Genomic DNA, 27,961 nt, shown 5'->3' with positions numbered 1-27,961 from the left:
GTGAGCGCGGTGTGTTGGCTGTGGTTTGTAAACACAACATTCAAAGTTGGCCCCTCCTCCCTGCCTAAGCTAACCGCCAGCAGCCCGTTTTCCTTTCCTAGGATGGTGATGGAAAACAGTCTGGAAAACATTCCGTCACCATCCTAGGAAAGGATGCATAAAGCTCAGTGTAGCATAAAGACCAATGAAGAAGTGAAGTGGAGCCCAGTTTGTTTTTAGCAAGCTAACATCGCCAACGTTAGCTAGCTAATGTTAGCTAGTAGCTCCCAGTCCAGCGTGGCGTCGCTCTTCATCCTCCTCCTCCTCAGCGCTCAGATTCTCTCTCGCCGTCTCTCCTCGCAACATTTACCTTTTTTTCCCGGGTCAGAGATCCTCGCAGCTTCCTATTGGACGCGGTGCTGTCGAGCTGGCACCGCGCTGCACTGTGATTGGCTGGGAGCGACACACCCGCTGCTCTCTGCTGACACATACACACGCACACACACACACACACACACACACACACACACACACACACACACACAGAGGGATTAAAGGGATTAAAAGCCTTTAATGATAAATAGAAGTCTAATTTTAGCACTGACCTGTAGATTAAAACATGATGTTAAAATAATGACTCATATTGTTTTTATTGCATGAGAACAGTTTCCAGAGTTAAACTGCAGGAGGTGAAGCTCCTCCTCCTCCCCCTCCCCCTCTTCCTCCTCCTCCCCTCCCCCTCCCCCTCCTCCTTCTCCTCGCCGGCCGAAGACGTTTCCGCCGAGCCTCCAGACTGAACTTGAACTTTTCGCAGTTTCCTCGATTACAGCACAGCGCCGTTAATATTTAACACCACGGATATATCTGTACCCTCTGTAACTGGAGACGTGTGTGTGTGTGTGTGTGTGCGTGTGTGTGTGTGTGAGCTGCTTAGAGTACTTCCGAAGGGTCAGTGTACCACATCAGATACCCTTACTGACAGAATACAAGTGAGTGTGTGTGTGAGTGTGTGTGTGTGTGTGTGTGGAACCTGAGCCTGCCTCTCACACTCCCTCTATCTGTATTTAGCATCACTTTCCTCTCTGGTAGAACAATTAGTCCCGAGGAGGTTTGGGCCAAACAATCAGGCCGACAGGAAGTAAGAGAAGAAGAAGAAGAAGAGACAATCTGATCGTTTATCTCTTTATTCATGTCATCAGTGTGATAATATTTTTATTTTATCTCCGTCTCGTTCATCCTTGTGCTGTTTCTGCTCCACACCTGTCAATCAAACAGTGTGGGCGGGACTGGGATTTCCTGTTTATGGATGATGGGCGATGACATACCATGTGTTGTGTTATTGTTGTTGTTTTAATCAGGCAAAAATTAATTTTTAATTTTTTTTTTCTAAAGGAGCATTCCACTGATGTTGAATGTTTCCCCATGTTCCACATGCAAACAAACCATTTCTCAAATCCTGCAGGAGCTACAGATTTCACATCACAGAGTCAAAATGTGAGTTTGTGGTTGAAGCAGCCGCCTTATAATGTTCTGCTTCTGCAGAGAACAAAGTCCTCAACATTCAGAAACCACACAGCTGATGATTGGCTGTGGAAAGCAAAACCTATTTTCCTCTCTTTTCCCCATAAACAAAAAGAACACACTGCATCTTCCACAACAACATGAAGGCAGAGTGTTGTCCTGCAGACTCTGGTGTACCACAAGGCTCTGTTCTGGAGCCTCTCATGTTTCCTACAGAGCTGCTGAAACACAGTGAAATCATCTGTAATGTCACCACTGATCTATAATACACTCTGCATGGATAACATAGTAACAGACTGGACATTAAAGGAGCATTCCACTGATTCATTTTTCCACTTTTATGTCAACAAACCGTTTATCAAATCCAGCAGGGAGCTACAGATTTCACAGCACAGAGTCAAAATGTGAGTTTGTGGTTGAATCAGCCGCCTTATGATGTTCTGCTTCTGCGACTAACAAAGTCCTCAACACTCAGAAACCACCGAACTCTAATACGACCCAAAGGACTATTTCCTGAGTGAGCTAGCTAGTGACTAAAAATTACAGTAGTAAGAGTCTATTTCTGTCCCCAAGTTACAGTTTACAAAAATGTCCCCCCGATAGGGCTAATAATTACTGATAAATATTAGACCACAAGGTAATTATGTGAACCTTTTTTTCAGAGCCGAAAAGGTCCAGATATGTTCCCGAGCAGTAAAAGGTACAGATATACACCGTTTCCTCTAAATGTGAAGGTTCAGTATCAGGAGACAGTGTTTGTTAGGCCAAATACAATGAATTAATAAAGAAATATATAAATAAATACCCGAATAAATCAATAAATTAGGTAAATTTCAAAAAGCTGCACCTTAGAGGGTCCAGAGATGAGCAGCTGGACCCCTAAAGGTTCAGCTATGGGCTTTATTTTCTCAGAGTGTACAAATGTGCAGAAACAAGGCAGAATGACACCTGATTCAAGAAAGTTCTGGAAACAAGTTGAAACGCTGAGAGTAACAGAAAACAACACCAACAAAGAAGATTTTCACAAAACAAAGAAATAAGACATGGCTCCTTTTTTTTTTTTTTTTTTTTTTTTTAATTAAAAAGTAAACGTCTCTTTACTTGTTCTTTTCCTGACTGAACTGGAAAGTAGATCCGGCAGGTTGGTGTTTGTTTCCGTTACCAACAGGTTGATTCTTGCTGGCGTAAGGTTACCATGTGTCCTGCAGACGCTGTACCTGCCGGAACTACTTTCCAATTCAAAAAGGAAAATAACAAGAAAAGAGGCGACTAATTTCCTCAAAAAATGGGAACCGGGTCTTGTTGTTGTTCATATTGTCATAATCCTCTTTGTTGGTGTTGGTGTTATTTGTATTGGAAAGTAGTTCCGGCAGGTAGCGCATGCAGGAAACTCCCACGTGGTGACGTGGCAGGAAATAACCTGATGGGTTTAGCAACAAATAATTTCATACAAAAAACGAGCACAGGAGCCCTGCTGTTATAATCTGTTGGAGTTTATTTTGTATTTCGTGGAGTTCAACTTTGCTTTAACACAGATTTTTTTTTTTTTTTTCTGTGTTGAATGAATCTAACTGGTAATTTAAGCTGGGCTGGCGGCTCCTTGTCTTTAATCCGTATGAGGGGGCGCTTAAGACCCCGCAGGCCTGCAGCTAAACCCGAACAGAAGGTGGAGTAATTAGTGCACCTTACAGCAGCCCGTAATCTCTGCCTGCCTCTGCCTGGCTGTAATTCCTCAGCCAAACACCCAGTGAGCCGGCTGCCCCGTCACCCGCGGGGCTCAGGAGCCTACGAGCGCCCTTAAGCCCCGCCGCCAGCCGGCAAACCAGCACACCAGCGAGCGGCGAGCCGAGCGGCGGAGCGCCCGCTGACCAGCCGGCCGGGCGCAGCTCGGCATTATCCCGGCAGGGCTAAGCCGAGGATTTGAGTCAGACTGTTGCTCTTCTGGTTTCTGTCACCTGCTGACGGGACGGGACGGGACGCCGCCGAGCGAATCCACAGGGGCTTTTTAAAGACAGTGTGAGAGCTCTGTGTGGAGTTTGGAAAAACAAAATGGCCCTGCGCAGATCCCCCTCCTCCACCAACGCAGGTGAGTGCTGCGGTCGGACCTATAGAACGACCCTCCTTTGTGTCACCTGTCCCGGCTGTCCGTCCCGCTTCCCCGCAGAACAAAAAGGGGACACACTAGACCGGACCACCGTAGAGTAAACACCCATTGTCCCTTCCCTGTCCCCCCGCTGTGTGTGTGTGTGTGTGTGTGTGTGTGTGTGTGTGTCAGCGAGCCGTGTGGGGTGGCCGTCCTCAGGCAGGAGGGGATTTGGTTGCAGTCCTGTTAGTCCAGGTAGTTTCACTGCTTTCCTCGTCGCTCCCTCCTGAGAAACCCCTCTCTGTCTCTGCCTCTTGGTTCTCCAACGTTCTCCCAGCAGAACCAAAAGGAACCCGCTCGAGTTTTATGACCACGAGACTTTTTGTTTACAATAACACGATCATCCAGGAGCCACGAGCACCAGGATGACACATGAGTCAACACGGCGATGGAAACAGGAAAAAGCTTCCAGCGGGTTCCTCGAGAACACACACACTTTTTCACTTCAGTGTGTTTACAAGGAAAAACTACGTCATGTGCCTTTAACTGGCCCATAACCAACGTGATTCTGCCTCCCGGCGACTCCCGTCCCGCGGCCATGTGCTCCGTCCTGCACTGTAAAAAAAATCTGCACGTGAAGTCCCTCAGGCTCATGATCCGCGAGCACGTCCCGTTTTTCTTTAAACAAAGTGCAAAATAATCTGCCATGCGGGATGAGATAATCCCACTTGTTTCCAGCGCTAATCAACTTGTTTCCAGAATTCTCGTGATCCCAGTGGCTGATCTGCCACCACTTGTACCCACACACCAAAAAAAAAACAAAAAACAAAAACATCCTGAAACAAGTGAAACTGCACTGGAGACAAGTGGGATTATCTCATCCCACTGGCGGATTATTTACCTGGTTTGAAGAAAAACAAGATTTGAACACCGAAGAGGAGACTGACTGCCTCGTTAACATGGATTTTTTTGCAGTGTAAGCCTTGGGCAGGGCGCTAATCCCGTTTACTCTCGCTAACCCTGGAGCGGGGGGTGCACACACAGATACACACTGAAATTATACACCAGGCAAAAAAAAAAAAAAACTGTTAGTACAATTTCTTATTTTTTCTTATGGCGGCAAATTACAGAGCCGGAGGTAAATATTCCCAGAAAAAAAAAATTGGAATTTCTGAGATTAAAGTCATAAATTTACAAGAAAAAACTCACAAATGTAAAGGAAAGTAACAGTGAGAACTAGTTTTTCTTCTCGTTTTGTTTTCAGTAAGAAGGAAATCAGCCTCATCTTCAGTTTTCATCTTGTTTTCTTCCACAAAATCAAATAATCCACCAGTGGGATTAGATAATCCCACTTGTCTCCAGTGCAGTTTCACTTCTTTCAGGATCTTTCCTGGATTTGAGAGACTTGGAGACGTGGAGATTTTCTGCAGGTCATTGTTCCACTCTCAGAAAAACACTGGTTCTTAAATGGTTCTTCAAACTGCTCTGTGGTTCTCTAGAGAACCACCAGCAGCTGAAGAACCTCTTTATTTAGGGGCTGGTTCTCCACACACTCTCTGTGGTCCTTTAAAGTGCTAAAGGTTCTTCATGTTTATTGGAGTTATTTGGTGGATTAATGTCTCGCTCTATAAACCATCAGAAAACATTTTTAATAGCTCGTCTGGAACCCAGTGAAGGAACAAGGAACGTGGAGAACCGGACAACAACATGTTCATGTTGCTAAGAGGTTCTGTGTGGAACCAAAAATGGTTCCTCTGTGGCGTCAGTCTGAAGAACCTTTTTTTGGTTCCAGTTAGCACCTTTATGTTTCTGTGTGTTCACAGCTCTAAACCTGTTTATTAATTTTTCCGGCGCGTTACGAAGGATTTGTTGATAAGTGCTTCATGGGGGTGTTATTGATTTTCTTTTCTTTTCATTTTTTTTTTTTTTTTTTTTTTTTTTTTGGGTCATGAAACTACGGAACCCCTAAAGGGACATGGGGAAAATTTTTTTTTTAGATATGTTTCTCGTGCGCACGAGAAACTTTCTCGTGCGCACGAGAAAACACATGGGGAAATTTTTTTTTTTTAGACATGTTTCTCGTGCGCACGAGAAACTTTCTCGTGCGCACGAGAAAACACATGGGGAAATTTTTTTTTTTTTAGACATGTTTCTCGTGCGCACGAGAAACTTTCTCGTGCGCACGAGAAAACACATGGGGAATTTTTTTTTTTTTAGACATGTTTCTCGTGCGCACGAGAAACTTTCTCGTGCGCACGAGAAAACACATGGAGATTTTTTTTTTTTTTTAGATATGTTTCTCGTGCGCACGAGAAACTTTCTCGTGCGCACGAGAAAGCATTGGATGCGCGCGCATACCTATATGACACGTCCTTCCGCTCCACGGCGTCAGCCACCACATAAACCTCCGGTTTGCGGCTACCGCAACAGCAGCAGCTGCCTTTTTCACCCGCTCCCTCCTTGATCTCCCTAAAATTACTGTGACAGACGTTAACCGAATCATTCAGGCTAATTCCGCCACAGCCAGCAAAGGAAAGGACAAAGGATTTACACTCTACGTGTCAAATTACTTCCATAACTATGAAGGTAAGTTAAGTGTTTTACGTTAGCCTCAGACTAGACTAGCGTACATGTTAGCGAGTGGCTAACAACGTTAACCTTCAGCGTCATCAGCTGCACTAATGATGTTACTGTTGTATTTTGTCCGGTGTCTTTTTGATAGAACGTATTTAACCCATATCTACATGTTGATCACAGTTTCAAACAAGGCGTGTGTGGCCGGCCCCGCCCTGTGGAACCACGTAGCAGCTCTCTTGTACCAGACTGCCCACTACTCCCAGAAGCTCACCTCTGTCCCACCAGTGCACAGCTGCACAGAGTCAGAACAGAGGTGGCACAAGCCAAGAACCATGGTAACTTGTTAAACTTGACTAGACAGTCGTATTTGTGTGTAGGTGTGTATAGTGTGTTTACATAATACTAAATAATTATCTTATCTCACTGCAAGGTATTAACCCAGATCCGGTTAAGGCATAAAGTTTGTATTGTTACTTACTGTATCACCTAAATGCTGTCAAACTTGAATCACAATGTCTCTTTGGTTTTATGAGGATTTAAAAGCAGACACATTTCCCAGTCTGATTGCAACTAGCTGTAATGACCTACAGTATATTTACATGGTGATGAAAACCTCAGTGTCTGACCTTTCTGACCTCAATGCTCAAATTTCTGACCTTTGCGTTGTTTTGCCCTTTTTTCACAGGAGTAACCATTGCATCCTTCATATTGTTAAGTGCAAAGCTAGTCAACTCTATCCTTACCACAGAGAAGATGAGAAAGTTCAAATATCAGCGAACATCTGGTACAACTGCTGAACACTGTTGTGTGTCTTTATGCCAGACTACTACATGCTGGAAGTGTACCATATTAATTTGTCTAGCTTTGTACTAGAACATAGAAGTCTGTGGATGGACAACAACCATAATTTGTGTGCGTTTGGAGAATAGTTTCAATGCAATCACATGACATCACTGTTTCTTTCATTGTCATCTGTATGTTCACCTACTAAGGATATTTCATTGTTAACTTTGAATGAACTACTATTTGTTGAAATACTTGTTTCTTTTTCAACTGATGTGTATGTTTTACTTAATGTAACTTCAACTTTACTGCTTTTTGTGTTAACATTTTGGTACTTTGACATAAACACTTTGGTATCAAGGCCTGTCATATTTTCTCATTACTTCATTTTAAAATATGCACATATTTGTATATTTGATAGACAACTAATCAACACCAGCCATTTGTAATTCAATCAGTATGTTTTTAATTCAAATCATAGTTGGAGGTTTATGACATTTCATTCAGTAAGTTGGAGGTTTATGACATTTCATTCAGTCAACATAGTGGAAAACTACAATCAATGAAATCTCGCACAGCCACAGATAGTCAGGTGCTGGAAGGCAGCAGGAACGTGCGACACACTAAGACAAACAGATCCCCCGCACACTGACACAGACAGTCCAGTGAAATAAAGTGATTAAGTAAAAGTTTGCGTCAGTGTGCGGAGGATCTGTTTGCCTTATAGTGGAAAACTAATTAGACAAATATATGCTGAGAAAGACATAAAAAAAGAAAAAGTCAACCCTCTCCTTCATGATATTTGTGATATCATTGTCACAGGTAATCCTCTGGATAAACATGTCCTCTTGTGTGTAAACAATTGGGACAGAGGTGAGCTTCTTCTGGGAGTAGTGGGCAGTCTGGTACAAGAGAGCTGCTCCGTGGTTCCACAGGGCGGGGCCGGCCACACACCAACACTGGCAGCTGTCAGCTCTACAGGACGTGGATCCCTCAGTACAATCTGTTACAACACACACATGTTAAGACAAAAGAAAATACTGCACTTGCAACACATTACAGCTACAGTGAGCATAAAGAGGAGATGTGTAAGCAAATAAACAGGAGCATTCACCTGATAAGACCCCTATAATTCTCTAGCCTCCTGTTCTAAAAATACCATAAACTGTTAAGAATAAATAAATAAAGACTAGTTGAATCCATTGTAAGCCGAACCGACGTTTATCACAATGGTATGTCTCACAAAAACTTGATCTGAGTAAGTTGTTTTCTCGGGAATTTGAAGTGAACCTGCATGAGGACTCTCCCTTAAACTCAGGCTGTGAGGAGGCTGACTCTTCCTCACTGACCTGTAGCACTGACATCTACCTGTTAGCCTGTCGGAGCCTTGTTTGAAACTGTGATCAACATGTAGATATGGGTTAAATACGTTCTATCAAAAAGACACCGGACAAACTACAACAGTAACATCATTAGTGCAGCTGATGCCGCTGAAGGTTAACGTTGTTAGCCACTCGCTAACATGTACGCTAGTCTAGTCCGAGGCTAACGTAAAACACTTAACTTACCTTCATAGTTATGGAAGTAATTTGACACGTAGAGTGTAAATCCTTTGTCCTTTCTCTTGCTGGCTGTGGCGGAATTAGCCTGAATGATTCGGTTAACGTCTGTCACAGTAATTTTAGGGAGATCAAGGAGGGAGCGGGTGAAAAAGGCAGCTGCTGCTGTTGCGGTAGCCGCAAACCGGAGGTTTATGTGGTGGCTGACGCCGTGGAGCGGAAGGACGTGTCACATAGGCATGCGCGCGCATCCAATGCTTTCTCGTGCGCACGAGAAACATATCTGAAAAAAAAAAAAAAAAAAAAAAAAAAAATAATCCCCATGTGTTTTCTCGTGCGCACGAGAAACATGTCTAAAAAAAAAAAAAAATCCCCTTGTGTTTTCTCGTGCGCACGAGAAACGTGTAAAAAAAAAAAAAAATTCCCCATGTGTTTTCTCGTGCGCACGAGAAACTATCTCGTGCGCACGAGAAACAAACCTAAAAAAAAAAAAATTCTCCATGTCCCTTTAGGGGCTCCGTATGAAACCAAAATCGACCCCGGAGTTTTTCCTGGCAGCAGGAAGTTTCCATGTCGGAGAAACAAAAGTCAGACGACAGCGGGATTATCATCCCACATGGGGATTTTTTTTTTTTTTTTTACTCGTTTAGAGAAGAAACAATTCTGCAGTCTGCTGGAGCCCATGGGCAGGCTTTTATTTTGAAAGGTTTTAATTTTGCCCTCTGCACAAATATCAGTTCATTTCTTTCTATTGTTATTTTATTTTATTTTATTTTATTTTATTTCATTTTGGCGGTCTTTTTTTTTTTTAACAATTCTTCAGTAATTTTTACAATTTATGTATTTATGTATTTATTGGATATTTTTCCAGTAACATTTTACTAATTTTCTGTTTTTTCACATTGTCAGATCATTCATTCATTCTGTTACTTTTTTCTTCTTTCCCCAATTCTGCTTTTTTTTTTTTTTTTTTTTTTTTTTTTAATATTTTCTTGTGCATTTCCTGGTTATTTCTTGCTAATCTGACATTTTGCCTTCTCCTCTGTGTTTTTGAAAGAACCCCTGTGTGTTTGCTCAGGTGTCAGAGGGTTAACGCAGTGTGTGTGTGTGTGTGTGTGTGTGTGTGTGTGTTATGAAAGCCTGGTGGTGGATGAGCGTGCGAGCGGCTGTGTGTGAATACAGTCGCTCCTGTTTTTTTGTTTGGAGGAGAAAAAAAATCATATTGATTTTGTCCTAATTACTAATTCACTGATGGAACTTTCCGCGGCTCCGTTTTGAGGTCAGCAGATACCTAGCAGCTTGGCTCCGATGTTAAAGGAGTGTGTGTGTGTGTGTGTGTGTGTGTGTGTGTGTGTGTGTGTCAGCAGGAACATCATTACTGGTTATCAATCGGCCATCTGCTATCAGAGACGCGGTAATGAGACCTGCAGGAGGCTCGATAGGAAACTCCGCTTCGTCCCAGCCGCCGTCGATCCGGCCCGCCTCGCCTCGTTCCAACATGTTTCCCCTGCAGCTTCTCAGAAACTCTATCACACACTCTCCATCACACACACACTCCCCATCACACACACTCCCCATCACACACTCCTCACACACCACATGGGTCGCTGCTGGAGGCCAAACTGGCTTCCAAACAGCCAGCACACTGCAAAAAAATACCAAACTTTAACAAAATACAAAAAGTGTTGGGCCACAGCTCCTCATCAGTGAGTTCAGGTGTTTCCTTCAGCCCCGCCTCCACAGGTGTGTGACCTCCAGCAGCAGCCCTGCAGTCTGCCTTCACCAACATCAGTGACAGAGCGTCTGGTTCTAAAGAGCTCACTGAGTTCAGGTGCTGCTGGAATAGTGATGGAACAGGAAGCCACCGCTGCAACAAGTCAGCTGCTCAACTTTCTTCCCTCCTAGATATTCCACCATCAGCTGGAAGTGGGATTATTGCAAAGTGGAAGCGTTTAGGAACCACAGCGACTCGGCCACCAGGGGGCGGCACCACGTAAAGTTACAGAGCGGGGTCGCCGAGCGCCGAGGCTCATAGAGCGTAAAAGAGTCCGACGCTCTGCCGCCTCAGGACCTGCAGAGCTCCAGACCTCCTCTGGCATCAACATCAGCACAGAAACTGATCAGGCTCCTCCATGTGGAGGTCTGAGGGACCAGTCTGGGTTTGAGGAACGCCACGAGAACGTTCCCCGCCTCCAGGAGAACGTTCCCCGCCTCCAGGAGGATGTTCCCCGCCTCCAGGAGAACGTTCCCCGCCTCCAGGAGAACGTTCCCTGCCTGAGCGCATGGTGCCGACTGTGCAGTTTGCTGGAGGAGGGGTCACGCTGTGGGCTGGTGTTTCTGGGCTCGGCCTCGGCCCCTCAGCTCCACTGAAGGGAAATCTGAACGCTTCAGCTCACCGACACATTTTGGACAATTCTCTGCTTCCAGCTCTGTGGGACCAGTTTGGGGAAGGAAGGCCCTTTCCTGTCCCAGCATGACTGAGCCCCAGTGCACAGAGCAGCTCCATAAAGGCGTGGCCGGCTGAGTTTGGGGTGGAAGAAGTTGAGCGGCCCGCACAGAGCCCCGACCTCAACCCCATCCAACACCTTTGGGATCAACTAGAACGCAGACTGGGAGCCGGGCCCTCTGGTCCAACAGACAAAAAACAAAAAGTCTTGCAGTGGGATGAGATAATCCCAGATTTTTTTTTTTTTTATCTTGTTTGAAGAAAAGCAAAATTTGAACTCTGAGGATGAAACTGAAAAACGTGTTAACATGGAGAATTTTTTAATTTTTAAAAAAATATGAGTGGTCTGAAGCAGCAGTTCACTGGGAAAATCCATTATTTAGTTGTTTATCTCACACACACACACACACACACGTGCAAACAGAGTTCCAGCTGTGATGCGGTATTTGGTTCTGAAGAGAGGGGACAAACCACAGCGCCGGGGGAGGAGGGTAATAATCCAGAGGAAAAAAAGACTTTTAATTCTTTTAATTCTGTGAGATTAATGTAGCAAATTTATGATTAAGAAATTACAAATTTATGAGAAAAAAACAACAAAATTCTGAGATTATAAAGTCGCAAGTTTACGAGAAAAAAAAAACAGAAATTCTCTGAGATTAAAGTTGTAAAAATTTTTGAGAAAAAAGCCACAAATTTATTGTAAAAAACAAAACAAAACTCGAAAACCAGATGCTGAGGAGAAGATCGTGACTCTGGGCTCAAACCACCAGGATTTCCCTCTGAGTTTTCACTGTTTTTGCCCTAAAATTTCTACTTTATAATCTCAGAATTTTCACATTTTTTTCTCATAAATTTCTGTCTTTAATGTCGTGAGTTTTTTTCTTGGATCATGAAGTGGCGACGTTTTCCTCCTTTTGACCCGCCAGCAGAACTCAGCTTAAGTGTTGTGTGAGTGTGTATAGGTGTGTGTGTGTGTGTGTGTGTGTGTGTGTGTGTGTGTGTGTGTGTGAGTGTATAGGTGTGTGTGTGTGTGTGTGTGTGTGTGTGTGTGTGTGTGTGTGTGAGTGTGAGTGTGTGAGTGTGAGTGTGTGAGTGTGAGTGTGTATAGGTGTGTGTGTGTGTGTGTGTGTGTGTGAGAGAGAGAGAGAGAGAGAGAGAGAGAGAGAGAGAGAGGGAGAGCTGTCCATGGTGCTGAAATGAGAGCACAGCGCGTGGCCTGGTGCGTTACTATGGCTACAGCTGTCTGTATCCCTAAAATAACCACACTCTCTCTCTCTCTCTCTCTCTCTCTTTCACACACACACACACACACACACACACACACACACACTAACCTTATTACAAGAAAACATGGCACCGGTGTCAGTCAGAGGCAGATGGATTCGTGTCAGAGGGAGTTTCCTTATTTTTTATTTTTACACCGGAGGAACCGTTTGGAAAAAAAAAAAAAAAATCTGAACAGATGAAAGCAGGAAGGAGGAACTTTCACACGACTGAAAAACAAAAAACAGCTGATTTCTTGTTACACAGACACACTTTTAATGTTTTAATCAAAATTTAAGACAAAAAAAAAAAAGTCAGCTGACGTCACAAAGCTCCAGGCCGGCTGGACGCGGCAAAGGTTGTTATGCCACAAATATCATTATTATCATTATTATCATTATTGTTATTGTTGTGCCTTCGGAAGACTACATTTCAAGCTTTCAGATTCATAAAACTGTTCATGTTTTGGTTAATTTGTACCTTCATCTGAGGAGAAAACAAATAAAGTGGGAAAAAAAAGTCAGTTGTTCTGTCTTCAGTTTCGTACGGTGGCCCTGAAGGCTCAACACACTGCAGCTAAAGAAAACACATGTGAACAAACAAACAAACAAACAAAAAAAACACAAGCAAATTCAGAAAACGACATGAGCAGCGTTTAGAAAACAAAGAGACGCCGTAAGAGTTTCCAGAGGACGCTTCAAAGTGACGGACACGTCTGCTGTCTGTCAACAGAGACGCCAAAAAGCTGATTTATAGTTTCATATATGACTTTTCCATTGATTCAGATTTAATGAGCAACATAAGGTCGGCTAGAAACACGTCAAGCTCGCTGTGAGTTCAGACCAGAAGCTCAGCGTGAAAAATCAGACGAATGACACAAATTTTGCGTTTTTTTTGTTTTTTTTGTTTTTTTTTTGTGGAAATTTGCGTCATTTGCGTCGCACGCTTCAGATCTGCGTCTGTTCACGTCGTCGCAGTGAGTTTGTAAACAGGTCAGACATGTTCATCACTTCAGGTCTCCATCAGGTGAAACACTTCCTGTTTCCTGCGGCGCGGCGTGCGGGACGTTCCTGAGCGTCGGGGGAGGAGGGTCATAATCCAGAGGAAAAAAAGACTTCAATATTCTGTGAGATTAATGTGGCAAATTTATGAGAAAAAACTAAAAAATTCTGAGATTATAAAGTCGCAAGTTTACGAGAAACAAACCCAGAAAGATGCAAATTTTTGAGAGACGCTCCCAACATGCAACAGGAAGGAATGAAAACTAAAAAACTAAAACTAAAAAGACAAAAAAAACACTCCCCTCTTCCTGGCTTTGTGTTTCAGAGTCGTGGAGTCACGGCGTGAGCTTCGTCCGCGTTGCCACGGCGCTCAGCGAGTCCTCGTCCATCCACAGCGACGCCCTCTACCACCTGACCCGGGACGTGTCCGGCCTGGGCCTGGACCCCATGTCCTACAGCGTCCTGCAGCCCGAGGCCTTCAGGGACGAGGCCCCGCCCGCCGAGCCGCGCACGCCGCCGCCGCCGCCGCCGCAGCAGGTGAGTGCAGGACCAGCAGGAACCGGTTTGAGCCGGTTCGGATCACTTTCACATGGAGAACCGGGCGAAGTCGGTTCCCCTCTGAGTTCTCCAGGGTTCCTCCAGCGCAGCAAAACTACAAACTAAAAACTAAAAACTAAAAACTACAAACTACAAACTACAAACTACAAACTACAAACTAAAAACTAAAAACTAAAAACTACAAACTACAAACTAAAGCGAGGCCTGAAAAAACCTTTTAACTGGAATAAAAATGAAAATGAACTAAACTGAACTCAGAGTGTGTGTGTGTGCAGTGTGTGTGTGCAGTGTGTGTGTGCAGTGTGTGTGTGCAGTGTGTGTGTGCAGTGTGTTCAGAGTGTGTGTGCAGTGTGTGTAGAGTGTGTGTGCAGTGTGTTCAGAGTGTGTGTGCAGTGTGTGTAGAGTGTGTGTGCAGTGTGTTTAGAGTGTGTGTGCAGTGTGTGTAGAGTGTGTGTGCAGTGTGTTCACAGTGTGTGTGCAGTGTGTGTGTGCAGTGTGTTCAGAGTGTGTGTGCAGTGTGTTCACAGTGTGTGTGCAGTGTGTGTGTGCAATGTGTTCAGAGTGTGTGTGCAGTGTGTTCAGTGTGTTTAGAGTGTGTGTGCAGTGTGTTTAGAGTGTGTGTGCAGTGTGTGTAGAGTGTGTGTGCAGTGTGTTCAGTGTTTATGATGAGGTTTATTGAGACCGGGACGTCGACATCACTGGGAAATTTCGAGTGAAAGATTCGTGACCGTATTCTTGCGAGTCCGTGACACAAAACTTCTCTTGATGTTTGGTCTGATCTCAGTTTGCAGGTTAAACTTCAAACTTAAATGGAGTTTAAAAAAACGTCTAAAAAAAGCAGATTTGGTGCAAACCCTCCCCTCCGTCCCGTGCACAGATCACTCTGGAAGCAGGACGTCTGAGGCCTCACGGAGTCGAGCGGCCGGGACGTTTGATGACATCATCACCTGAATACGTCTGATCCACGCTGCCAAAGTCCAACCAGCGAAAAATAAAACTAAATGAGCTTCTGCAGCAGCGAGCGAGTCGACAAAATGTTTGTTTAAGTGACACAAAACTTCCACTGAGGTCCCATGAACTGCTGCTCACGCTCATGTGTTCCTGCTAATTCATTTAAACTTTATTTAACCAGGAATATCCCATTGAGATTAAAAACCTCTTTTTCAAGGGAGTCCTGGTCCTAATTCCGATGGAAAGTGTCCAACATGGAGTCTTTCCAGAATTCCCCAGCTCGACTTGCCCTGGAAAGTTTCTGGAAAGTTTCTGGAAGTTTACCGGACGTTTCCCGCCCCGTTGCAGCGCTGGCCGGGACACGGCAGGAGGCCCAGGACCAGGCGAGGCGAGGCGGAGGTTTCGTTTCTTTACTTTCCAGCTCTTCACTTCGTCTCTCGTTCCTTTCAGCGCCTCCTCTCTTCGTCTCTTCCTCCTCCATCTCCATCCCGTCCGTCTGTCCGACCCGGAAAACCAAAGCAACAAAATCTGACTTTTCCTTTGTGGTTTCAGGGTTTTTATATTAATATGAACTTTAATAAAAATGGAAAAACTCAAAGCTGTGATAACTCTGGTCTGCAGGTTCACATCCGCAGCGAGTTCAAAGCGAGCTGTGGGGTTTCAGATCTAGAGTTTTTCCGTCTCTTCATGCAGCCGTGGGTTGATGTTGAGCGTCGGGGTGACCTGTGGTGGTCGCCGTGGGCAACCAGGTGAGATGCGGCTGCTGTGACGGACGGGGCGGGGCGAGACTGGGAGCGGGTGAAAGGGAAACTGCAGTGATTCAGTGATCCGTGACTGTCGGACACACAGTTCTGCAGAGTGAAGTGAACCGCTGAGGGCCGAGGCCACTCAGAGGGCCCCACACACACACACACACACACACACACACACACACACACCACATCACCTCAGCTACGATTCCACTGCTCTCTTCTACAGTTACAGTTCTATCTAGGCCAGCGGTTCTCAAACTTTTTCCATAATCTTCCACCTTTGAAATATTTTGTTCACTCAGGTTCCACCGGACCAGAGAAAAAAAAAAACAAAAAAAAAAACAACAACAACAACCTGATGCTGAGCAGATTTTCTTCTCTCTGTTTCTTCTTCTTCTTCTCTTCTTCCTCCTTGTTTCCAGCTGTATCGCTGCTACGCTTCAACCACTGATCCACTTTCTGGATTTGTTTGGTCTCGTCTTGAGCAAATTTATTGAGTTAAACCACAAACACACACATCTGACACCTTCAGGAAACCCAGAGGGAGAACTGAGGATAAAGTTTGCTTTATCACATTTACACTCACAGTTTTTATTCAATGTATTATAGTCATTATTTTAGGAATTCTGTGTGACTGTTATTTTTTAAATTAACATTACCCGCTGCAGTACGCCAATATACCACTAGGGGGACACATACCCAAATTTGAGAACCACTGTGACATCATCTTGCACAAGCAGCTGTAAATTAAAATTTCAACCAATAAAACCCTCACACATCTGTAAACATCCTCTCACATCCACCTGTCCCTTCAAAATAAAAGTGTATTTCTGTCTCAAACTGAGATCCTGTTGGTTGGCACTCGTGAAGGATCCTTCCCTGCGACATGTCCCGCCCAAACTTCCTGTTTCAACAGGAAATACATGAAATTCAGAAAGTAAGTCCATGTCATGGGGTTTTTAACATGATATGAGATAAACAAATAAATAAATGAGTTAATGAATGAAAGTCTGTAGAGATCCCTGGACCAGAATCTGTAATAAAGAGCACAAACAGGAAGTGGGCGTGGCCACGTGTCAACCAACTTGTTGGCAGCAACATCACGACTCAGAGGACACCTCACATGACCCCCTTTAGAGAAACTGCAAAAAGTGGGCGTGGCCTTTGAGGAAGTGGGCGTGGTCCCATCCGTGTGAGAAGTCAATATGTTGATTCTTAGCCTGAGGTGAACCTGTGTCAACAGTTTGTGGTGTGACACTGATCTGTTAGGAAGTTCTTAGACTTTTTTTGTCGTAAGCCACGCCCACGGTCACGCCCCCTTTGGCCACATTGGCGTGAAAAGTTTGTCACTTCCTCTTCAGCTCCTGACCGACCCTCCCGACAAATCTGGGTGAAATTCGAGCGTCTGTTTGGAAGTGACGGCTCTGCGGGACAAACAGGACGTTTACCGAAAGAATTTAAATAAGTCGTAACGATCCTGGGCTCTGATTGGCTAACAGCGACAGCTCCTTTCATTTAAACGAGGCGAGCCTGCTGATTGGAGGATTCTCAGTGAAAATGCTGCTGACTGGCCTGATTGGACGCATTTCAGCGATTCTTAAGCGAGGAGAGCCAATCAGGAGCGAGGCCGTCTGAAACTGGACAGATTTTTTAAAATGCAAACTAAATTTTAAAAAAGAAGTGGGCGTGGCCTAAACATCATGAGACATAAATGTGCTATTCCTCCTTTCAGTGATAAGCCACGCCCCCTTTTTGACCAAGTGGCGTGAAAAGTTGGTCACTTCCTCTTCGGCTCATGAACGAACTTCTCACCAAATTTGGTGGAGATCGAGCTTCTGTTTGGAAGTGATGACATCATGTGACAGATGGACGCAGGAGTCATAGCCCCGCCCCTCTGATGTCATCAGGTGGGCAGCTACAAACAGAGAAAGATCTCAACCGTCCTCCAGGCATCATATTTAAGATTTTATTGCACTGCAGGCTTTCAGATGAGATGATACAAAGACCCGGGAAGCTCTGAAGGTCCTGCAGACCAGCGGCTGGTCAAGTCGCTCCGAGATCTGAGGAGAAATCTGAGGAAAATGACACCGAGAAGACTGGAGTTCAGATCAGAGAGAGGTTCATGTTCGGTTTCAGGGTCACGGCTCAGGGTTTCTCAGAGTTTCCTCTCCAGAACGTTCCTCTGCTCTCCTCCCAGAGCGAGCAGTGGGACTTCAGAGCTGCCACATCACTCCTCCTCCCTTTCCTCCAGCCGCTGGTTTCCATTCATTCCACTACGATATGAACATGAACTTTCAGAGCCTTCACACTTTCTTCACTCCAGTTTTCCATCAGCCCAATAAAGTCCTCCACATGAGTTTTCCTAAAAGCAGCAGCACTGTTGTGTTTTCAGGACTTTTTCACACTGAAACGCTCCCTCCTCCTTCTCCTCCTCCTCTTCCTCCTCCAGGGAAAATAGTCCCTAAGCGGGGAGACGTTTTGCTTTCCACAGCCAATCATCAGCTGTGTGGTTTCTGAGTGTTGAGGACTTTGTTCGCCACAGAGGCAGAACATTATGAGGCGGCTGCTTCAACCACAAACTCACATTTTGATTCTATGTTGTGAAATCTGTAGCTCCCTGCAGGATTTGATAAATGTTTTGTTGACGTGGAAAATGTGGATGGGTTTTAATAACCGGACCAAACATTCAAAATCCCTTTCATGGTCCTTTAATTTGCAGCCTCGTCTAAAACTCAGACTCACTGCACCCAGTGTTATTTCATTACTTTGTTCTGCTGACTGATCCCAGAGCAGCTCACAGAAATTTAACCCTGAGGCAAAGAAATGAAATATTTTAGAGGAAAACTTTTCAAACGGCTCGTTCAGTCTTGGTGAAGAGGGAAAACTCCCGGCCAATCAGAAGCTCAACACACCAGTCAGCCTCTCAAACACTGACTCCTCATTCAAGGGAAAGAGATTTAACTTTATCAACTTTAATGAGAGGAGTTATCGGTTGAATTCGGAAAAATCTTAAAGGGGTAGTTCACCCATTTTGAACAATGTGATTTATTCCATTTTCGCTCTCCAACATGCACACACGTGTTCAGTGAAGAAAAAAAAAACGACAGGAAACTCAATCACTCCGCTTCCGTCTTGAGTAAAGTGATTAAAGGAGGAAGGAGGCTAACAGTTAGCATCCGCAGCATCCATGAGAGGAAGACAGCGACTTCCTGCGGCTGACCAACGTAATGAAATAATGAAATGAGGTAATGTCTTTTTCAAAACAGGTGAACTACTCCTTTAACATTTTTTTTTTTTTATTGTGACTGATACTAGTTCTGAAAAAAAAAAAAATCCTGAACAAGTGAAAATTTATTCAGGAAAAGTGGAATTGCCTCAACCAACTAGCAGCAGCAGGAGAGAGGTAGAAACAGAACAGAGTAGAACAAAATAGACTGGATGACATGAATTTGGACTTTCTTTAATGAACTGAAACCACCTTAGTGAATTCACCTGATGTCATTCAAAAACATTATACGGTACTACTACTACACAGTGAAAGTACATGGCATGAAATTGTAAATAAAATAAAATAAAAATAGCACAAAGAATGAATAAATAAAAGAAATAGAGTGTGGATACAACACCTTCTGAGAAAGTATAATATGCCCCCCAACAAACAAACAAATAAATAAATACATAAATAATTAGAGTGACTTTGAAATAGATAAATTTGAATTTGAATCTGGATTTGAAGTTGAGGTGACCCGACCCGCGCGCTCGGACAGACACTTCTTGCAGCGGGAGCGCGCACGGTGCCAGCGGCGGCGGCGCGCGGCAGCCTCCAGATGCAGCCGAGCGGCGGCGGAGTGCGAGCGGCTGCTGCGGCCAGCCTCACCGCACGGGAGCTCCGGGGACGCTGCTGATGCTGCTGATGATGACGATGACGACGATGATGATGATGATGAAGATGGTGGCGTGCCCAGCTGATTGTCTCTGCGTAAAGCGCCAGCTCGCCCTGCCGTGAGTCTGAGTCTGCGAGGCGCAACATGAGCCGCTCGCCGAGCCGCAGCATCCCTGTGAGTACCGCACCGCAGCGCACCGCACCGCTCCCCGCAGCGGCTCCTGACCGACACACCACCGACATCCGCGTGTTAGGACGAGTTTCTGGGACTTTTTCTCCCGCAGGACGGCGGGCGGACAGACCCTGAAACTGAACGAGGAGCACCGCTTTCATCCCCTCAAACTCGCTCCACTTCCGACAGAAAACTCTTTATTTCTGATCTGAACGCCTGATGGTTTTATTTTTTCTTGTTCTGGTGTTTTAACGAGGCCCCGCGCTCCTGCTGGTTTTTATTAAACTGATTGAAGCGTTTATGTGCCGGCAGCCTCCGCGCAGCGCGGCGCTCAGGGAGCCGGCAGAGGAGCCGGACACGCACCAAGTTTCTGCGGCTTCAGGTGTTTGTTGGTCCCGAGCGCAGCGGCACGAGCTGGACCCGCAGCACAGGGGGCCGCGGGCTCGTGCGCGTGCGTGTCCGCTGCCCGTTACTTTAGTTTTTATTTCAGCCTCAATTTCAGTTTGAGAAGTGAAGAAAAGCGTCCGCGCAGATGTTTATTCTAAGCGCTCCAGCTCTATAATGTGATCATGAGCAACTTCTCCAGCGGAGCCCGGGCACCCGGGACTCACGCGCATGAACGCTCGCTCACGCAAACGCACACAACGCGGGAGAGAGAGAGAGAGAGAGAGAGAGTGAGTGAGAAGAGAGGAGAGAGAGAGAGAGAGAGAGAGAGAGAGAGAGAGAGAGAGAGAGAGAGAGAGAGAGAGAGAATAGAATAGAATGGAACAGAATAGATGTCATGAATTTGGACTTTCTTTGATGCATCTTAATCCTTGAAACCTGAGCTAATTCACTTGATTTCGTAAAAAAGAAAAAATACATATAATTAGAATTATATGACACAAACATACAAAAAATCACCCCACCAAAAAATTTTAAAAATAAATGAATAAATTACCAAATAAGTAAATACCTAATTATATAAATAACTAAATAAATAAAATTACAATATATAAATAAATAAATGAATAAATAAAAATTGTATAGAAAAAATAATTAAGTAAAAAATAAAAAGAAATAGAGAGAAATTTATTCCGATGTTTAAAAAAAAAAAAAAAAAACAGCTTGTCAATCAAAACCTGAACACAGGCTTTTATTTTGGGTCTCAGGAAAGCTGAGAAATCCATTTTTATTTTTATTTTTATGATTATTATTTTTTGTCTGTCTTCTAAGAAACCCGCTCCTGTTGATCAGCAGGACGCAGGAGGTCGTCTCTTGGGAAATAACAACATAAAAACCTCCGTGATGGGATGGAAGCCGCGTTCCTCTGCAGCCATTTCACTTTCAATTTAGATTTGAATCTGAAACAGCAGCTCGTGTGTCCTCACTGCTCAGGAGCTTCTCCACACATCAACCCTTCTGCTCTTAACACGCCAACCAGCCTCAGAAAAACACTGGTTCTCCAAAATGCTCTCTGGTTCTGCAAAGAACCACCACCAGTTGAAGAACCTCTTATTAAGGGGCTGGTTCTTCACCCACTTTATGTGGTTCTTTAAAGTACTAAAGGTTCTTCATTTTTATGTTCATGTTGGTTTTCAACGTGCCCACCACCATTTGATTTAAAACACTCAGAGAACCTTTTATTCTGAAAGATTACTCAAGAACCATTTAAAAAGTTTTTTTTTTTATTGTACTGGCTGCGTCCACAAAGAACCTTCTTAGAAATGGTTCTTTAAAGAAACAATTTTTGCTAAAGTTGTGTAAAGATGGTTCTGTAAGGAACCATGAATGGTTCTGGTACTAATGGAACGGTATGGGGCGCTCCGCTTTGACCCTGCAGGTTGTGGGTTCGACTCCCAGCCCCGAGGGCGCGGCAGGGGGCCTCTACTTCTCCGACGGCCGGCGGAAGGTGGACTACGTGCTCGTGTTCCACCAGCGGCGGCACGGCTCGGTGCGGTCCCGCACCAGCACCTCCGCCTCCCACGACCGGCTCTCCATCATCTCCAACGGCAACTTCCCACTGCCGGTGAGCTCGGACGTGACGGAGGGAGGAGGAGGAGGAGGAGGAGGAGGGGGAGGAGGAGGAGGAGGAGACGCGGTGTTTGTGGGAGAGGTGTGTGTGGAGCTGGGAGGAGCCGAGGACGACACGGTGGAGACCAGCGAGTGCGACGTGCAGCTGATCCGCCAGGAGTTTGAGGCCAACCTGCTGGAGGCCGGCCTGGAGATCGAGAGAGACCGGGAGGTCAGTGTGTGTGTGTGTGTGTGTGTGTGTGTGTGTGTGTGTGTGTGTGTGTGTGTGTGTGTGTGTGTGTGTGTGTGTGTGTGTGTGTGTGTGTGTGTGTGTGTGTGCGTGCGTGCGTGCGTGATTTTGGAGGTTTAGAGCGTGACTAAACACTCTCACTTGGACTTTTGAAACATAATGTGGGAGCGAGATTTTACTGGGGAGAGTTGGTGCCATTGCAGGCAGGAAGGAAAATTACAGAGCCAGGCATTTCATTAAAAAAAAAAAAAAAAAAAAAAAAAATCTCTGAGATTCTAAGATTAAGTCGTAAATTCATAAGAAAAAAAACAAACACAAATTTATAATCACAGAATTTTTGAATTTTTTTCTCAAAAATTTACTGCTGGAATCTTTTGATTTTTGTTTTATTTATTTACATTACCTTCCCCCTCCCCGCCTCCATAAGTCTTTTCTCCCCGCAGTGGCCCTGGTGCGCCATCATAAGATTTGTTTGCAAGAACAAAATAATAATAATAATAATAATAATTCTGAATGTGAAGCATCTGATGCGACCAAAGGTGACATACCTGCCGTGACATCACAGATGTGGGCGGGGCCACAGCCTTGAGCCTGTGAATCCATGCAGGTCAAAACCTCAGAGGAAAACTTCATGGACGGTTTTGAATCAGTGCCCCTTTAAATTTGGCAAAATCATGTTTCGCGATTTCAGTTTGCATTATGAATAAATCAATACTGAGTAAAGTCATGCAAGCAGAGTAAAGAGGGCTGCAGCTCACAGTTACTGTCAGTGTGGATTAACCCGTCACTTTGTTTTCATTTAATAATTTATCTTATAAAGTGATGAATCAGTCGGAGAGTAAAGAGTGATAAATTTGGACAGATGGTCACAGGAAGTGATCGGAGGAGTGAGGACCACAGACGTCTTCCTCAGTCTGACCAGCAGCCAAACACTAAATATTAATCTTACACAGAGATGGACGGAGGAAAGCACCTCAGTGACGCTGGTGAAGCTGGAATCATGATTGACACCTCACATCCTCTGCTGATCAGTTAATCGATCGATCAATAAACCTGCGCTGTGCAGTGACATTTAAAGACCCGCCGGGTCTTTAAAACTGTGTGTTTCTCCTGTTTCTGTCTCCTGAAATCTGTGACTGTCCTCACAATGCTCTACTGACGGTGTGTGTGTGTGTGTGTGTGTGTGTGTGTGTGTGTGTGAGATTCAGACCCTGGGCCACAAACCCCACAGCCAATCAGCTGTCAGTTGACGCAGCGCCGCTTTGAATACAGGAAACAGCCACTTCACATCAACAGTATTCATGTTGCTGGATTGTTGCAAGACGGGACTTCCTGTTTGTGTGAACAGAGCTCTGGTTAGGGGCGGGGTCAATTTGCATATTCATATACACAAATTTATAATTAATAAAGACAAGGTTTAGAGTTTCATCTCAAAGACATTTCATGAAAAATTCAAAATCTCTGCTTTACATGATAAGTAAAAGTGGAACTCAGATATTCGCTTAAAAAGCTGTCATAGAGTAGATTAGATTATCAGATAACAGCAGAATTTTAATTTTCAGTGTCGCGTGATGGGACTTCCTGATTCTGTGAACACAGAGCTGACCCACATGAGTGTTTTATTTTCAAAAGATCAATCGCATCAACTGGAAATTGTTCACATGAACAACATTAGAGGCACAGCGGCGCTCTGGGGCCACAGGGAGAAAAAAATATGGAGCTGGGGTTAATTAATATTCTGAGAAAAAAGCTCCCAGATTAAAGTGGAAAATTTACCAGAAACTTATATTTACTTTCTTATACTCTTACACAGGAACTTTTTCTCACAATTTTGTGACTTCATAATCTCAGATTTTTTTTTTCTCATTTTGTTCCTTCAGTTTCTTTTCATAAATTTATTAATTTACTTATGGAATTTATGAAATATATTATGAAATATATTATCAAAAAACAAAATCATGTTTTTGTTTGATACTGAGAAAGTTTTGTTTGATCTTTTTGGCACAAATCTGATTCCATACCACAGCAGCTGTGTCAACATGTTCAACTCGAGTTTGTAAGTTGAAACAAATTCTACTCTTCAGTGTTTTTAGTTTTTAAGTTGAACTGCCTCGAAATTTTTAGCAGTGCATCCTGATATGAAGGACAGACAGGCTATTTCTGTCTGCTCTTCAATAAAGTAACAGCAGAGCACCTGATGTTGTGTTCTCAGCAGTGGACAGTTGTGAAATAGTTACTGGCAGGTATAGAACCCTATGGTCATGACCTCTGCGTCGTGACCATGACAGATAGATAGATTTACTTTATTGATCCCAAACTGGGAAATTCTTAACCAGAGAGAGGCTCTGACCTGGACTGAGGAGGTAGTCGGACGGTGGAAGTAGCACTTCGAGGAGCTCCTAAACCCAACTGACGCCTTCCAGAGAGGAGGCAGGGCCTGAGGAGTTGGGGGGTGTCTCGCCTATTTTCCTGGCAGAAGTCGCTGAGGTGGTTGGGAAACTCCGCAGTGGCAAGGCGCTAGGGGTGGACAAGATCCACCCTGAAGCGCTGAAGGCCCAGGATGTTGCTGGACTGTCATGGCTGACACGTCTCTTCAGTGTTGTGTGGAGGTCTGGGACAGAGCCCTGGAAGTGGCAGACGAGGTGGTGGCTCCCATTTTTAAAAAAGGTGACCGGAGAGTGTGTGCCAGTTATTAGGGTATGACACCGCTCAGCCTCTCTGGTGAAGCTCCAGGGTGCTGGAAAGGAGACTCTGGCCGATCGTCAAACCGCAGATTCAAGAGGAGCAATGCGGGTTCCGTCCTGGCTGTGGAACGGTGGACCAGCTCTTCACCCTCACCTGGATACTGGAGGGATCATTGGAGTTCAGCATCCAGTCTACATGTGCTTTGTGGATTTGGAGAAGGCTTATGACCATGTCCCCTGGGGGGTCCTGTGGGTGGTGCTGTGGGAGTATGGGATACCGGGTGTGCTGCCATCCAGTCCCTGTATAACCGCAGAGAGAGCGGTGCCTGCCCTCTTGGCACTAGGCTGAGTTTGATCTCGGTGGCTGTTGGACTCCAGGGCTGCCCCTTGTCTCCAATTCTGTTCATGATCATCATGGACAAGATTTAAAGGAGTAGTCAAAGAACGGAGGGTGTCCAGTTTGGTGAACACAGGATTGTGTCCCTGTTTTTTGTAGATGATGTGGTCCTGCTGGCCTCATCAGGCTGTGACCTTCAGCACTCACTGGGGCGGTTTGAAGCCGAGTGTGAAGCGGTCAGGATGAGTATCAGTACCTCTAAATCCGAGGCCATGTTTTCTGCCGAGTAAGGTACTGCCTGGGTGGTGACTGAAAGAACAAGGTCACAGATACAAGCAGCAGAAATGGGTTTCCTCTGCAGGGTGGCCAGGCACACCTTCAGGGAGAGGTTGAGGAGCTCGGACATCCATGAGGAGCTCGGAGTAGAGCCGCTGCTCCTCTGCATTGAAAGGACCCAGTTGAGGTGGTTCAGGCATCTAGTCAAGACGCCTCCTGGCCACCTCCCGGTGGCAAGTCCACCTGGTAAGAGGCCCGGGGCAGACCCAGGACACACTGGGCGGGCTTTGTCTCCTGGCTGGCCTGTGAAGGCCTCAGGATCCCCCAGGAGGAGCTGGTGGATGTGGCCGGGGAAAAGACCGTCTGGGTCGACCTCCTCAGCCTGCTGCCACGGCGACCGGGTTCTGAAAAAGCAGCAGGAAATGGATGGATGGATGGAGGTATAAAAGCAGGTGAAACATAGATTTTGAATCAGTTTATTGTGCTGTGACCGAGAAGGTAAAACCAGCCTGTTTTCCTGTTTGCTCTCCAGAGCTGTTGAAGGAGTGAAAGTGTGGAAGAGGACCGCGAGCAGAGGAGCGCAGGGAAAGAAAAGTCAGTCAACTTAAATCTAAATATGAAGCAGGAAAGAAATCAGAATGCTGCTTTAAGTTTTATTTATTTATTTATTTTTTTCGGTGGGTGCAGACGGGCTGCTTCACCATCTGCTTCCTGCTTTGGTCGAACAGATGCTGGTTTCCTCGGGGAACTGAACCCACTGCGGCTTCACCAAACACTTTGCTTCCTCACAGCCACAACTGGCATCTTACAGCTTTAATGCACAACTCCACCTTTTTTTAATTCTCTCTCTCTCTCTCTCTCTCTCTCTCTCTCTCCCTCTCTCTCTTTCTCTCTGTGGAAAAGACAATTCCTCAGCCCAGTTTTTTGTTTTTGCTCCAGGCTCTCCACTTCATCAACCGCTTTCACTCCTGTTTACCTCCCATAAACTCAGGTTTTGGGTTTCCACAGCACGTTGTTGGGTAGATCAGCCTCAGGCCAAAGAAATATTGATTATCAGGCTTTGTTTGTTTGTTTTTTTTTTTTATCAGCTATAAAACTAATGGAGATAAATATTCCAAATGCAACAGAATCCAGGGAAATCATTTGCATTTAAGATCGATTTTTGAGGCAATAGTTGTGTTTGGAAAAATCCTGTCATGCGTCTGTCTGTTCCTTCCAGGCAACTTTCACTTTGCGACCGATTGATGCATCAAATAGTTTTGTGGTTTTGGGACTGACGAAGATTCCTCGAAGGGAAGAGGCTCTGATATGAGACGATATTTTTTGTGTGTTCATTGTGAAACTGTCTCGATGTCATAACTTGTCAGATGAATTCAACGTGCTGAGGTTACAGTAATCACTCCGACATATTTCTGTGTGGTGGTGACGTTTAGTGATTTAACCCTTTGAAACCTGAGCAGATTCACTGGGTTTCTGTCAAAAAGCATGCAGCGAAAAAAGTGATCTGTAAATTAGAAGGAAATTAAATAAAATGACCAAAAATATAATTTTTTAAAAAAATTAAAGAAAATTACCAGAAAATTAGCCCAAAAATCATTTATAAACAATACGAGTAAATTATCAGAAAAGTTGCAGAAAAAATTTAAAACTATTACAAGTAAATTATCAGAAAAACAAAAAAACTTGCAGGAAAATGACAAGAAAACCTGCAAAAAAAAATGCTCTGAAAAATGTCCAAGAAAATGTCCACTTTTGTGTAAACTGTGGGGCTGTGTAGCTGAGACTCGTCAAATAAATCCAAAGCGGAGAGGTGCCTCAATCTGTGGAAATTAATTTGATTCCTTTCAAAGACACGGGGAAAAGACAATTACAAAATTAACAAAAAATTACTGGGATAAAAGTTTTTAAAAAAATGTTTCAAAAAAAAATACAACACTGGAATATTAGTAAAAAAAAAAAAAAAAATCAAACAAAATTGGCATAAAAAATACAAATGCCAAAACATAAACTGATGGTTAGCAACTTTTTTCAGAGTGTGACTGAGATCCGTGTGATGGCTAATTAGGGCAAAAAAAAAAAAAAAATACACAGCTGATTTCTTTGTTACGAAATACCATTGCAAAGTAGAAAGAAAAACAAAGAAGTAAAGGTAAAGACGTTTTTTTCTCATAAATTTAGCACTTTACATTTGTACATCTGCACCCCTCTGCCATGTTTGTAAAGCACTTTGGGTCGATTCCTGTTGTTTTTAATCTGCTGAGGAAATCAAAGTGACTTGACTTTAATCTCAGAGAATATCCGACTCAGCTCCATATATATTATTTTTCCATACACTGGCCCTAATGTGCTGCCATACAGGTGAGCTTTTTTAATCATTTTAATGTGAATGTTTTAAGTTTTAAGGTGCTCACCATGTCAGGAGTCCATCAGTGCAGTGAGAGGAATCAGGTCTCATGCTGGTTTGTTGTGTTTGCAGTTTGTGTGTTGCTCTTGTTGTTGTTGTTGTTGTTATTGTTGTTGTTGTCTGAGCCGGTCGACACAGCTGCTGCTGCTGCGCTCAGGCCTCGCTATCGATTTACTAATTTTGCCCTGAAACGGGTAATTTTGTCTTGACACGAAGCAAACCACATGACTGTGATTGTGTGTTACATAGCAACCAGCACTTAAGTGTGTGTGTGTGTGTGTGTGTGTGTGTGTGTGCGGGTGTGTGTGTGTGTGTGTGTGTGTGTGTGTGTGTGTGCAGGAGGCTGTTGGCAGAACATGCTGCCTGTGGGCGCTCGGCGTTCATGCAGTGGGTTTCGAGGCTGCTCGCCATCTTGTACAAATGCAGTCGCTGTAAAAGCCCCACATGTTTTCTGCATGACGCCGCCAGTCTTTGGCTCCGCCCCCAACAG

At 44.6% G+C, this 27,961-nt stretch overlaps 1 protein-coding gene across 1 annotated transcript in view; it reads left to right on the top strand.

Moving 5' to 3' along the window:
• Positions 1–3,549: 3,549 nt before the first annotated feature.
• Positions 3,550–27,961, top strand: part of ano2b (anoctamin 2b) — a 91,867-nt gene continuing 67,455 nt past the window's right edge. The window contains exons 1-5 of the mRNA XM_030045896.1: positions 3,550–3,582; positions 13,540–13,701; positions 19,312–19,323; positions 21,351–21,548; positions 21,636–21,760. Coding sequence (XP_029901756.1) covers positions 3,550–3,582; positions 13,540–13,701; positions 19,312–19,323; positions 21,351–21,548; positions 21,636–21,760 — 530 coding nt within the window. The remainder of the gene's footprint in view (positions 3,583–13,539; positions 13,702–19,311; positions 19,324–21,350; positions 21,549–21,635; positions 21,761–27,961) is intronic.

The sequence above is a fragment of the Myripristis murdjan genome, chromosome 23 (assembly GCF_902150065.1).
Source record: "Myripristis murdjan chromosome 23, fMyrMur1.1, whole genome shotgun sequence".
NCBI classification, from domain to species: domain Eukaryota; kingdom Metazoa; phylum Chordata; class Actinopteri; order Holocentriformes; family Holocentridae; genus Myripristis; species Myripristis murdjan.
This window is presented reverse-complemented; position numbering and strand designations above follow the sequence as displayed.